We start from the raw sequence: 14,326 nt of genomic DNA on the forward strand, positions 1-14,326 counted from the left end.
CTTTCAGACTTTATTGCACTAACACACAATGAACACATGGAGCTGTTGGTGGATTTATTGAGCATTTGTGGCTTTCAGATAAACAAATATATTAATGTGTGGTTACTCTCTTGTTAAAACTGTTTAAAAAATCTTAAGATTATATTAATAGCACTTCAATAATTTGCATGTGTTTTTTTCTCTGTCTGTCTTTTTTATAAAAATGAACTCATATATGTAACCTGAGTGTTAACAGGATCCTTTTCTTTCTTGATTCCACAGGGAAATCTTTGCTAACTTTTGTTGGAAAGTCAAACAATTTATTCTTGATTTTAGTACTTGGAGTCTTGTTTGTTCTTATGGTTGTGCATTTCTTCACTGCCCACCCCGTGCAATCAAGGTGATTCTGAGTTATAGACCACCTTGTAGCCTCACATTTCCTGGCCCGTTCTGCCTTGTCAGCCTTGGCCTTACCAAATTCTTTGAAATGAAGTGTGGGTAAATAGCTTCTTTTACTGAAGGATCAGGCAACTCTCAGAAGGATATTGCAGTATAGGAGGAATAAGGGCCAACGTTCTAGGTAACAGGTGTTGAGGTCTTCAGATTCCAAAGGGAGGCCTTGTAGCTTAGTCCTTTGAGAGCCGTGGCCTTTTCGGATACGACATGATCTATCCATTGCACTCTCCATATCCTCTTTCCCTGCTCGAATTTATTTGACAAATATTTAGTTTTTGCATGACTCTGTTTTAAACATTGGTGGCATTGTGATAAGACAGATGTCATTCTTTCGATAGTAGGTAGAGAATAAACAAAGTCTTTAAGATCATCATTAGTCTCTGAGGAAAAATGAAACCATGTAAGTGCATGAAAAGTGATGGGGGAGAGGCTATATCAGATAAGATCTTCGGGGAGAGGCTCCGTGAGGACCTGCCATTTGAGAAGACAACTGAATGAGGTAAGGAAGTATATGAGAACTGCTGAGGAAAGAATATTTCAGAACGAAAGGGACAGAATTCCTCAAATGGGATCAAACTTGATTTGTTAAGGGTCTCCCCAGTGGCGCAGCAGTTGAGTGCTGGGTTGCAAAGCTGCCCACGGCTTCTGCAGCGCTGGTTTGATCCCTGGCTGTTCCCCGGCCACCGGAGGAGGGTCCCACATGGCGCGCAGACCTCTCCTGCCACCCGCTGCTCCCCTCAGCAGTGTACTTCCGTCCTTCTGCCTGCTCTGCTCCCCGCTCTGGCTCTGGTGAATTCTCTCACCTTCCCGTGCTTCTGACTGTACCCAGTGCTTGTATAAAATAAATAAATAAAGCTTAAAAAAACAAAACAAACAAACAAAAAAAACCCAACACTTGATTTGTTGAGGAATGGTAAGGAAGCCAAGTGCTTACAGGGAAGAGTAGCAATAAGTGAGATTGGAGAGAAATATGGGCTACATCATGCCAACCTCCTAAACTGTTCAAATCATTCAGTCTGATGACATCAACCCAACATGTTCTCCCCAAGAAAGGAGATTTTTTTCCCTTTAATTCTACATGTTTTTTTTCCCACCACTTAACAGTGCCTCTGGCAACTTCAGCAGAGGCAGTGATGCTCTCTTCTGCCCAGTTATTTTCTTCTCTACCCTGAAAGACAGGAGTGGTAGCCCAATGAATGAAAGTAAAATTTTTTTGCAACTTCTGTCCTAAGGAGGTCAGTGATCAAACTAGTTCCATTTCCTAAGTCACCTAAGAAATAATAATACAACTGAAGAAGAAAAGCATTTATTTTTAATACAACATTTCACAGCCTTCATTGAAGTTGGGCAAAGTTTATATGAAGCCCACTGGACTACCTCTGTCATTGTTTTGAGACGTATTCACATCTTTCCTGCCTTGCTGGAAGCCTCTTGTAATTCAAGAATTATTAGCTGCCGTCATGTTCTCTTTGTTATCAGGAAGAAAGGGCTCAATTTCAATGTGCAGGATGCACTGAATTGCAGCGATTCCTGTGTGCTATTTAATTAAGTAGGAAAGATTTCCAGATCATCCCACCACATATGTAATACATAGACTTGCTATTTCCTGCCATTAATATATTAGTGTGCTTGTTATAAAACCAGTTTTTACTGTGGTAAAATATAGGTCACTTAAAATTTACCATTTTAAGTGTATCAAGTATTTTCATATTTTTTGTGCCAACATCACCACCATCCATCATCTTTACAATTTTTTTCTTTCCCAGTTGAAACATTGTACATTGTAAGCTCTCTCCCCATTCTCCCTGCCTCCCATCCCCTAACAACCTCCATTCTCTATGGTCTCTATGGATATGACTATAATTAGAACCTCACATAAGAGGAATTATACATTATTTGTTCTTTTGTGACTAACTTATTTCACTTAGCATTTTATCTTCGGGGTTCTCTCATAGGGCTTGTTTTTTTCCACACAAGGACTGCTATCTTTTTTTAAAAAGTGTGCTCTGTTGCACAAAAGTTGTTAATCTTGTTGCAGGCAAAGTTACAATATTTTTTCCTGTGTCTTGTGATTTTGGTGTCATATACAGAAAATAGTTTTTTGATGACTACATAGTATTTCATTGCATAGTGTACAATAATTTCTTTCACTACTACTGTGCATTTTTTAAATGCAGTTTTTAATGAAGATTAATACTTAATAACCTGATATATATAATACTCAGAAATTGTTACCTAAGTTAATAAGTTACTTTTATTATTACTGTCACTTGCTACTTCCTGCCTTTGTTTGGAAGATTATGTCTATAAAGAACAGTAGAATATTACAGAGATTGTTCTCAGATACTCTTTGACTTTCCTCAAATGAATTGTCTCTTTTGTTTCCTTCTCAAAGATCCCCAGTGTTTAAATTCTATGGACTTCATTTTGTAATGAACTTCCTTCTTATTATAAAGTACAGTATTCTCCAAGATCCTTCTAGAGAAGAGTAGACTTTTTTTTTGTTAATTATTATTATTTTTTTTTTATTTTTATAGAGGCATGTTTTATTTATTTATTTGTTTGTTTGTTTTGTTTATACACGCACTGGGTACAGTCAGAAGCGTGGGAGGGTGAGAGAATTCACCAGAGCCAGAGTGGGGAGCAGAACAGGCAGAAGGACCGAAGTACACTGCTGAGGGGAGCAGTGGGCGGCAGGAGAGGTCTGTGCATCATGTGGGACCCTCCTCCGGTGGCCGGGGAGCAGCTGGGGATCGAACCAGTGCCGCAGAGGCCTCGGGCAGCCTCGCAACCCATCACTCAACTGCTGCGCCACCGGGGAGGCCCGAAGAGTAGACTTTTTAAGAGTAAAGTGTAGCTATAAAACTGGCCCCATGGAGCTTCCCTGGTTTCGCAGGGGTTAGAGTCTTAGTGCTATCAAGCTATCACCAGCCACTGTGGCATGAGTTCAATCCCCAGCCACGTGCGACAGATCTCTCCTGTTTTGACCGCTGCTCCCCTCAGCAGTGTATTTCAGTAGATCCACCTGTTCTGCTCCCCACTTTGTCTCTGGTGAATCCTCTCACCTCTGGCCTACATCCCAGTTCTTGTATGCATAAATGAATAAAAATAAATCTTAAAAAAAAAAAAAAACTTGCCCTAGCTTTTTAAAGAGTTACATAATCTCAAAAAATCTTTGATGTCAATCACATACCATAACATTCACCACTGAAAGCATATAATTCAATGTTTTTTTATTGCCTTTATGATTGTATCACTATAATCTAAGTTTAGAACATTTCATTAAACCAAATGAAATCTAGTACCCATTACTAGTACCCACTCCTGTTTGTCCCAGACAATCATTAATCTGTTTTCTGTGTCTATGGATTTGCCTCTTGTGGATATTTCATATACATGGAATGTGGTAATTAATATAAGCATAGATTGCTGTATTTTATTTCACAGATAATGTATTTTTTACAAGACCCTTCACCAGCAAAAAGATCACAGCTTGCTGAAGACTCAGTTGATGGCTACCATTTTTTTCTTAGTAATAAAGTATTTTTTAATTGAGTTATATGCATTTTTATTTAGACATAATGCTATTGCATACTAACAGTGTAGTATAAACTTAACTTTTTCTCATTTTTAAAAAATATTTATTTTTATTTATTTATGCATACAAGAACTGGGGTGTAAGTCCGACTTGTGGGGGTGTGTATGTGAGAGGATTCACCAGAGACAGAGTGGGGAGCAGAACAGGCAGATTGACTGAAATACACTGCTAAAGGGAGCAGTCTGCTGTGCCGTGTGCGTTAATTCCCTGGCTGGGGATCAAACTCATGATCTGGTGGTTGCTGATAGCTTGATAGTGTTGAGACTTAACCCCTTGCGCCATCATGGAGGCCCCTTTCTCAGGTTTTTTTTGAGTGTGTCTATGGAGATAATTTGATTTATATCACTATATATGTTTTAGGGGTATAGGTTCATACCTCTGCATATGTATGTTATAATATCATCTTTACCATCAAAGCACTAATAATGCATTGGACCCTCTTCTAACTGCTCTCTTCTCCTTCTGGTAGTCTCAGTTCTGCGCTCAGATTTCAAGGGTTTTTTGTTCCTGTTTGTCTTTTCTTGCCTTGTTTTCCTACATGTGAGTGAAATCATGTGGTATTTGTCCTTCTCCTTCTGACGTATTTTGCTTAATATTATCCCCTTTAGTCCTATCCATATTGCAAATGGCAAGGTTTAATTTTTTTTATTATAGTTGAGTAGTATTCCATTGTCTATATATACCATATTTTAATCTACTCATCTGTCATTGGTCACTTCTAAACCTAACTTATATACACTGGGACATAAAAAATGATTTTGTTTTCTTGTGATAATCTCTTTATTGAGGTAGTTTGGAACAGAAGGTGCAGTACTTTGGAGATAAGTGCTAAAGGAAATTCAATTAAAATGGGAGTTGGGAAGACATGTAGAGGGAATTCTCTTGTTCTACCACTTCTTGTCAGTTATCCCAAAAAGGAAGCCAGCCATTACCTCAAGCAATGACAAAAGCTGGAAGACTTTTCCTTGCACTCCCAAACAAGTAGTTCAAGTTGCTAGCAACAAATTTAGCCAATGAAAACATCACAGTTTGGTTAATGAGAAGCCATCATCCAAACTCTTGCTTTCTGCCAATGAATATTCATTTTCCTCTTGCTTATGTCTTCGATATCCTGCCCTGATTTCTATATATCTCTTCCATCTTGTATGACCTCTTGAGTTGCTCTGTTAGCTGGATGTGATGCTGCCCAATTCATGAATTGTTTAGTAAAGTGACTTAGACCTTCAGATTTACTCAGTTAAATTTTGTCTTTTAACAAGAATTATAAGTATGCAGGCTTTGTGACTGCTTCTTTCATGTAACATGATACTTTCCAGACTCACCCACATTGTAGCATGTACCAGTATTTCATCCTTTTTTATGGATAAATAATGTTCCCCACTATTTACTACATTTGAGATGTTTGAGACAGTTCCACTTTTTACCTATTATTAATAATGCGACTATGAACACTGTGTGCAACATTTTGTGTGGACACAATGTTTTCATTTCTCTTGAGTATATATATCTAGAAGTAGGCCATATGATAGATGTATGTTTGTTTGACAAACTGCCATATTTCCAAAGTGATTGTACCATTTTACATTCCCACCAGTTTAGTATGAGGCTTCCAATTTTTCCCATATTCCCCTTCACTCTTGCTAGTCTGTCTCTGCTTCTAGTCTTTCTGGTTGATACCAAGCAGTGTCTCATGATTTTGATCTTAATTTTCATAAAATTTTATTTTTGATGTCCAATTTAGCCATTTTCTTTGCTGTGATTTTAGTGTTTTGGTTTCATCTGACATCATAAAAAATAATAGTTATATTTCCTTCCAAGAGTTTTGTAGTTTTAGGTCTGTGATCTATTTTGAGTTAGTTTTATGGCTTGTGCGGTATTGATCTAATGGTTTGGATATCCAACTTCCCCAGCACCGAATGTTGTAAACACTGTTTTCCTCCCTACTGAGTTGTCCCAGCGCCTAACTCCAACTCGCCTCCCCCCCCCCACCTTAATCTTGTTGTTACCTTCTCATACCTTTTAGTTCCTTACATGGTTCAGTATCTCAGTTTAAATATATTAAACTCAGTCCTTCACCTTTTCCACTAAATGTTATTTAAATAAAATAACTGAAACTGGGAACAATCTTAGTCTGTCACTTAGTGGTTTTAGAGTGTTGATAATAGCTGCCATTTTCTGACGGCAGCTTTGTAATGCTCAGCATTTTGAATACCTTTTTACACATTGTGAGAGAAAATGGCGAGGATTGTTTTCTAGAGTAATTTAATGAAAAATTTGGGTGAGTGCTAATAGACTTTCTGCCCTGTCCCCTCCTTGTTTTTGACTTAAGAGTAACCAAGTTCTGGTTGCTTATTCTTAATGCTCAGGCCTGTGTGAGGCCTATCTACATATAACATATACCACGTCTCCATCCAGATTTACTTGGGAGAGTCTTGGCTATAAAACACACTCACTGAATTTTCTTTGCTGGAACCTTCTGTTTGTCATGATTATTAAATGTTGGAATACTGTGGGACTCAGTTCTCAGACTTCTCTTCTTTTAATGCAAAATCAACTGATTTTTTTTCCTTTTATATACTTTTTATTAATGCCATACTTTTGTCCCATTTTTTAATTCTGCCTCAAATGTCATGCAACTTCCCACTACCTGTTGTCTTTATTTCTGCGTTCTTCTTATTTGTCATGGCCCTTCCTAAATATCCGTCACTTTTTTTGCAGATGTTTATTTTGCTGTTGAAGATCATTATTTCCCTTGATGCCTTATAATATCTTATTAGTACTGTTCTTATGTGAGCTACTGCCCTCTTTTATTGTAGAGACATAGGTTTCTTTTTTTGGACTTTAAAAATGGCAACATATAGAACACTTAATAAAAATGTAGAACAGTTATATTTATATTCTTTTTCTTCTTGTTCATTCTTGATATTCTAACACTAGTAGTAGAGTGATTGAATGCATTTTGAGAAAAAAATTCTCCTTTAAGTGTGTGTGTGAAGGGAGGGGTGAGGATCATAGTGATACATATTTACTGTTTGATAAAAGCAAAGTCTTGGTGGTGAAGTTGTATTTCATGACATTTATAAAGACAGGACAGAAATTTAGGGTAAGTTTAATTATTGGGTTACTGAATTTTTAAAACCCGGTATGCATTAATGTATTAATAAGCATTTAAAATAATATTTTTGCCTATATGCGACTCTGGTTGTCTTTAGGCTGATGTAATCTAGGAGTTGTGACCAACTGAAATATATCACTTTGACTTCTGTTATGAAACTATAGTATTAGGAAATTTGATCAGCCTGAAGAGAGCTCAGTCTTCTTTAAGAAAGCTCTTAAATTAAATTGACTATTAAAGAAAGGGAATTGTTTTATGTCAGCAGAGACTTCATTTGTTTAATCTTAGCTTGGACTTTACTGTTTAATTAAAATTTTAAGACATTCTTTCCAGTATTGATTTTGATTTGAGTTTTGCTGGCGTCTTAAGAAAGACAATTCCAAGTGACTACCTTGAAGTTCATTTGAGAAATTCTTTTCATTAGTGAAAATAACTAAGGTTTAGGATATTTGACTTACTTGTTAATAGGCAGTAATATTATACAAAAAAAATTTTTTTTGAAAAGATAACTCCCTGTAAGATCTTTACACTATTCCTAGAATTCTAGAGCTTACTTTATAGATGGTTACAAGACTCAGAGATACTTTAAAGTCAGTGTAAATGAATGCTTATTATGTACCAGGTATTGTTTTTAAGAGCTTTATGTGTATTAACTGAATCCTCATGTAGCTCTATGAGGTAGATACTATTGTCCCCCCTGCTACAAATTAGGAATAGCCAGGCACAGAGGTCACACAGTTAATAAAAAGTATATCGAAGAAGAAATTTCTAGTCTACTTGCAGATTCCATACTTGTTTTCTACATTCCTCTGGAAGGTATCCTGTGATTGTGATAGTATGATCTAATAGATATGGGATCGCATTTGCCACATCAGGTTTCCAGTTTTTTCCTTCACCCCCACTCTGGATTTTAATTAGAATTACCTTGATTTTCTAGGGCATTTGGGGGAGATTGAATATCTTTATAATGTGGAATCAGTCTGTCAGCATCATACATTTTTCTTTTTAATTAGGTCTATAAATTTTCCCGGGAAGTTTTATGTTTCTCCTTAAAAGCCTTGCATATGTTTGTTTCTGGTCTTCCTGTCCACTGCAGTAGTGCTGTAAATGGTATCTTTTTAAAATTGTGTTTTCAATTGATTGATTCTAAGCAGAAGCTTAGAATTGCAATGCAATTTTGTATACTGGTTTTGTGTTCTTAATTCTATTAATTGTAACACTTGGGTAAATTATGTTAGATTGTCTATGTGGAAAAAATCTCGACATCTGTAAATGACAATTTTGTTTCTTCCTTCCACATTCTGCTATCTTTTTTTCCTTTTTCTTGTTTTCCTTGCACTGGTGACAACTGATATGGCACTGAATGGAAAAACCAGTACCAGTTATCCCTTTCTCGTTCGTGATCTTAAAAGAAACTGTTTATAAACATTTTGTTTGTGAATATGTTTGCCAAAGATGTTTTATAGGATAGCCTTCACCACAGACAATTCTTTTTTAAGTTAGATAAGTATTCTTTTCTTTTATTCAAGAATTCATGCTTTAATGAAATGGTTTATTTCCTGTGTCTGTTGAAATCTATTTTGACCCTTAAACTGTTAATACAGAAAATTATATTTCTGTTTTCTAATGTTAAATCAACCTGGTATAACAGGAATAAGCGCAGTTTAGTCGTAATATATTAATCAAAAAATTTTGGATCTATGTTTTTTAATGAGATTGGTCCACTGTTTTTCATTTCTGATATCGTCATTGTATGATTTTGTGTCAGTGTTAACCCCATAAAATGAATCATGGGAGTAAATTCTTTAGCTTTGCTCTGAAAATTGTGTAAGATTGAAATGATCTGTTTCCTGAGTCATTGGTAAAACTTGTGTTCAAACCATCAGAACTTGATTTATTTTTGATAGGGATATTTTAAACTAATATTAACTCTCTTTATGATCATAGGATTAGTAAAGTTTTTTTTTTTTAACTTCTTCGTGGGGAGATTATCTTAATTTCTTTTTTCCTTTTTTGGCATTTTGCTATTTCATCTTAGATTTTTAAATTTGGGGGCTTATTACATGTCTATCATATTAAATTTCTGTAGCATCTAGAAATAAATGTTTTCATCATTCTAAACAGAAACTACCCATTTATATGGCATCCTATTCACCTCACCCCACCCCAAACCCTGGTAACCTTTAATCTGATTTTTCTGTCTTTATGCACTATGCCACCATGAACAGTGGTGTACAGGTTCCTATTTTTTGATTTAGTTCCTTTAAAAAAATTTTTTTAAAGATTGATTTATTTATTCATTCAAGCACTGGGTATAGTCAGAAGTGCGGGAGGGTGAGAGAATTCACCAGAGGCAGAGCAGGGAGCAGAACAGGCAGACTGACGAAATACACTGCTGAGGGGAGCAGCGGGCGTGGCAGGAGAGGTCTGCATGCCATGTGGGACCCATACCAGTGGCCGGGGATGGAACTGGCGCTGCAGAGGCTGCAGGCAGCTTCGCAGCCCAGTGCTCAACCACTGCACCACCAGGGGAGGCCTGGTGTATGTAGGAGTAGAATTTGAGGATGTAGGAGGATGTAGGAGTAGAATTTCTGAGTGATGTAGTAATTCTATGTCCGTTCTTGTTTAATTTTTTGAGGAACTGCGATCTGTTCTGTATAGCAGCTGTGCCATTTTACATTTCCACTGATATGAGGGCTGTAATTTCTCCACATCCCAGCCAATACTTGTTAGTTTACAATTTTTGATTGTAGACATCCTAGTGTAGCTAAGAAATGTATTTTACTCTGGTTTTGATTTGCATTTCCCTACTGACTAGTGATGCCAAACATCTTTTCCTCTCTTACTGGTCTTTGATATATTTGGGTAAATGTTTATTCATTTACACATTTTTAAAATTGGGTAATTTTTGCTGTTGTTGGGTTGTAGGAGTTTAATATTTTAAGTATCAAACCTTTAGCCAGATATATGATTTGCAAATATTTTCTCCCACTCTGTGTGCTACTATTCAGTCTCTTGATAATATCCTTTGATGCTCCAATTTTTAATTTTAAGTTTAATGAAGTCTGATTTATCTATTTTTTTTTTACTGTTGCCTGTGTTTTGGTGTCAATAAGAAATCTTTGCCAAGTTTTTTTGCCCCCCTCCCATGTTTCCCTCTAAGAATTTTATAGTTTTATCTTTATTTAGTTTTCTTAGCACCATTTTTGAAGAAGCTACTCATTCCCTCACTGAAATGTCTTGGCATCCTTGCCAAAGTCAGTTGATCAGAGATCTGTGGGTTTGTTTCTGGGCTCTCAATCCCATCTCAATGGTCTTTATTACACCAATACCAATCTCTTTTTTTGATTATTTCAGGTTTACTAATAGCAGTAAATTTTGAAATCAGAAAGTAAATCTTCCAACTTTGTTCTTTTTCAAGATTTTTTTGACTATTCAGAGACCCTTGACAGTCCTAATGAATTTTAAAATGGGGTTTTGCATTTCTGCAAAAAAGCTATTGGGATTTTATAAGGGTTTCATTGACTCTGTAAATTGTTTTGGATCATCATCTAAATAATAATCCGCCTTCCTATATATAAGCGTATTGTATTATGTCTTTTTATTATTGGTATTTTTAGCTTTGTAGTTTTCAGTGTACATGTTTTGCGCAGGTTAGATTAAATTTACTCCTAGGTGTTGTTTTGTTTCTTTATGATATTGTAAAAGATTATTTTCTTCATTTTCTTTTTGTAATGTTCATGGTTTAGAAATACAACTGATTTTTGCTTATTGGTTTTGTATCTTGAACTCTACTGATTTTGTTTATTGGCTTTAACTTTTTTAGAAAAAACAAATTCTTTAGGATGTTTGGATGTAAGATTTATCTTTCAGAGTGTGTGAAGATAGCTTCTTTCCAGTTTTGAATGTCTGAGATTTTTAAAAATATGCTTTTTATTATTGATTTATTACTTAATTACAGTGTGATTAGAGTATATAAGTTGTGGAATGAATCCTTTGAAATTTGTTTATCATTCCTCATTTTTCTTTATTTTAATCACTGTGTATCACTGAATAGCATATTATTTAGTTTTATGTGTTTTTTTTTGAATTTCATATTTTTGATTGCATGTCATTCTGGTATTTACTTTTCTCCCTCTGTTATAGACTGCACTGTATTCCCCTCAAATTCACTTGTTGAATTCCTAACCCCTAATGTAGTGGTTTTTAAGTTGGGACTTGGGGAGAGAATTAGATTTAGATGTGGTCTTGATGGTGGACTCCTCATGATAGCATTGGAACCCTTGGAGGAAGAGGCACCAGAGAGAGAGCTTGTTCTTGGTCTTTCTCTTCCATGTGAAGAAGGTGCTATCTTGAAGACATTGTATGAACGCACTATAACTTATCCATTCTGTGATTGATGCAATTTGTGTTATTCTCAGCTCTTTGTTATTGTTGTTATTACAGTGTTGTTGTTTATGGACTTTCTTCTACATGTCTCTTTGTGTCCTGGTTAAGGGCTTATTATGTATATAAAGTTACTAATATTCACTTGTTTCAGATCTCTAAAAATAGTGGTCTGTTAAGGTTCAGCATACTATCTAGAGATGAAATGATGGGTTCTAAAACCATTTTCTAAATAGATTTTACCATTTGCTCTTCCATTGGTAGGATGAGAATTTATTGACAATGTATTAATATCTGTCACTATTTGATATTGTCATACTTTTACACTTTTGCTTATATGGGGCGGTGGAACTTTCTCATTGTTTAATTTGCATTTCACTTAATTACTAATGAAGTTTAGCATCTTCTTATTTGTTTATGGCCCATCTTATTTCTTTTCCAGTGAAATTCCTATTCATGATTTTGCCCAGTTTTCTATTGTAATGTTGAGGAGCTGACTCTTTTTCACTGGGATATGAATTAGTTTGTGAATGTAGCAAATATTTATTGAGCCAATTCTTGGTTTTTGGACATACTTACACAAAGATAAGGAAGATGGATGGACTCTTACCTCAGTTTTCATGGAAGATTCAAAGTTCTGTACCTTTCTCCCAATAAAATATAGATTAGCTAGGTGAATTATTAATAGTTTTTCCTTTTTTTCCACTTACTCATTTGTAAAACAGTGGACTTTGACTAATACCTAGTGTCTCTTTTAGTAATGTTTATAATTCTAATATTTTTCTTATTGATTTTGAAACTTAGAAATAAGTTTGTTTTATTGTAGTGGTAAACTATAAAGTCTTACTTTTTTTTTCATCAAAACTGTTGGGTTTTGTTTCTGTTAGATGTAATATGCTAGTTTCCTCAGGATCTCTCTATTAGATGAATGTCCCAGATAGATACTGCTGTTTTGTTATTTATTTATTTATTCATTTATTTTCAATTCAATTTTTATTGCATTGTGAATTACATCAACAGCTATGCCTACAGTTCTTCCTAAACATATTTAATTATAAAATAACATGTATTATTTAATAAAATAACCCTGATAGCAAATAAAACAATAAAAAATAACATCATAAAATCTTAACCACTAGAATGAATTGCCATTAGTTATTTTATTCCATATGCTTTGCTTTTCTTGGTTTGGTACAATAAATATAGTAAATAATGTAGTTTGATCACCTTTATTGTATTAAAGAACATGATAAGCCAAAATCAAAGATAAAGTAAATCGTCTCTCATTTCATATCTATTGTAAAATTCCAGCACTTAAAATGTGACTATTTTTAAGTATTCTACTCCTGTTTTTGCAAATAACCTTCTGAAAGTAAAGATGTGTTCTGTTTTTTTAAATTCTTAACATAAACCCATACATTTGATCCTAATGTATATGAATTATTCCTTCTCAGAGTGAAGATACACAACAGCAGATCATCAGGGAGACATTCCATTTGGTATCTAAGAGAGATGAAAATGTTTGTAATTTCCTAGAAGGAGGATTGTAAGTATTTTATAGACTTTTTTTTACTTCATGATTAAAATATATTACTGTTTAATGGGTTTATGCTTAAAGGTTCCTAATTTTGATTAATTGGGTCAGGTGCATAAATTTCCATCTATGTTATTTATAAGTCTAGCTTAAAGGATTTTTTTAAGGTATGTAATTTTTTTCCTTTTTAAAGATTTTATAAAGGCATTTTATATAAAGGTGATACATTTGTATGGCAAAAATTCAAACATATAGAGAAGCATAAAATGTTTCTCCCCTTCCCAACTTTCTCCTTTCCAGATTTTTATGAGTCCTCAAAAATTAATTTTACACTGATTAATATATAAATGTAAAACCTTAAATTTTTTTACCTTTGATATTGTACTGTCTTTGCTGGTTTGTAGGTGTATTGCTTGTTTTCACTTAATATTTTGAAAAGTTTTACATATAAACACATCTAGAGCAAACTCATTCTTTTTATTGACTGTAGGGTATTCCTTAGGGTGAATGAACCTCTTCATAAAAATTTAGATCTCCTCCTTTATTGATATAAACAAGACTGAAGTCTGCTTTTCAAATTTATATCTCTGTGTGTATATATATATACATATATATATGTAAGTGCATATATGTATATACATAAAGATAGTCATAGCATAGAGATTAGAAATCAGCTAATAGGGGTTTCTTTTCCCTCATACGAAATGACTTGTTATTTTATTTTATATATATATATGTATTTTACATCATTGCTCATTTTTAAACAATGTTTGCTTCCCTCCTCCCCACCCTCAGATGTAGTCCCCCATAGAATTTCCTTCACCTCTGTACCCGTCCACCGTCAGCACAGTCCCCTGTTCAGCTAATAGGTTTTTATATTTTTAAATTACTAAATAAAAATTATGATTTGTCAGCTATTACATTTTTTGTTGTACACTTAATGGATGTAAGTTTTATTTTTTCAGTTGAAGGCTCACTGGTTAATAAAAAAGAATGGGTTTCAAGTGTACATCTTTATAAGTCAACATCTATATGTATTCCATTAAGCTCACTACTAAAGTCTAATTCTGTCCTTCATAGAATTGACCCCTTTTACTTGCCTTACCATTCCTCCTTCCATTGCTAGTTTTGGTCTTATAGTGTGTTTACTTTTGTTTTTGAATAAATAATTTTGAAACGAATGTGTCATATGAAAACAGTTAGCTCTGAAATAGTTTCTTAATTGTCTCTTCCTATGTTTATATGATTAAATTCTAAT

General features: G+C 34.5%; 1 protein-coding gene across 8 annotated transcripts in view; it reads left to right on the plus strand.

The window, feature by feature from the left end:
* Nucleotides 1-14,326, plus strand: part of AP3S1 (adaptor related protein complex 3 subunit sigma 1) — a gene marked incomplete at both ends in the record, with an annotated part of 50,841 nt that overhangs the window by 6,170 nt on the left and 30,345 nt on the right. For 7 of the 8 annotated variants that reach the window (XM_084251945.1, XM_084251946.1, XM_084251949.1 and 4 more), the window contains one exon: nt 12,989-13,080. The exons of the other annotated variant lie outside the window; for it this stretch is intronic. In XM_084251945.1, coding sequence (XP_084108071.1) covers nt 12,989-13,080 — 92 coding nt within the window. The remainder of the gene's footprint in view (nt 1-12,988; nt 13,081-14,326) is intronic. 8 annotated transcript variants of the gene reach the window in all.

Source organism: Talpa europaea (assembly GCF_964194135.1).
Source record: "Talpa europaea genome assembly, chromosome: 13".
Lineage (NCBI taxonomy): Eukaryota > Metazoa > Chordata > Mammalia > Eulipotyphla > Talpidae > Talpa > Talpa europaea.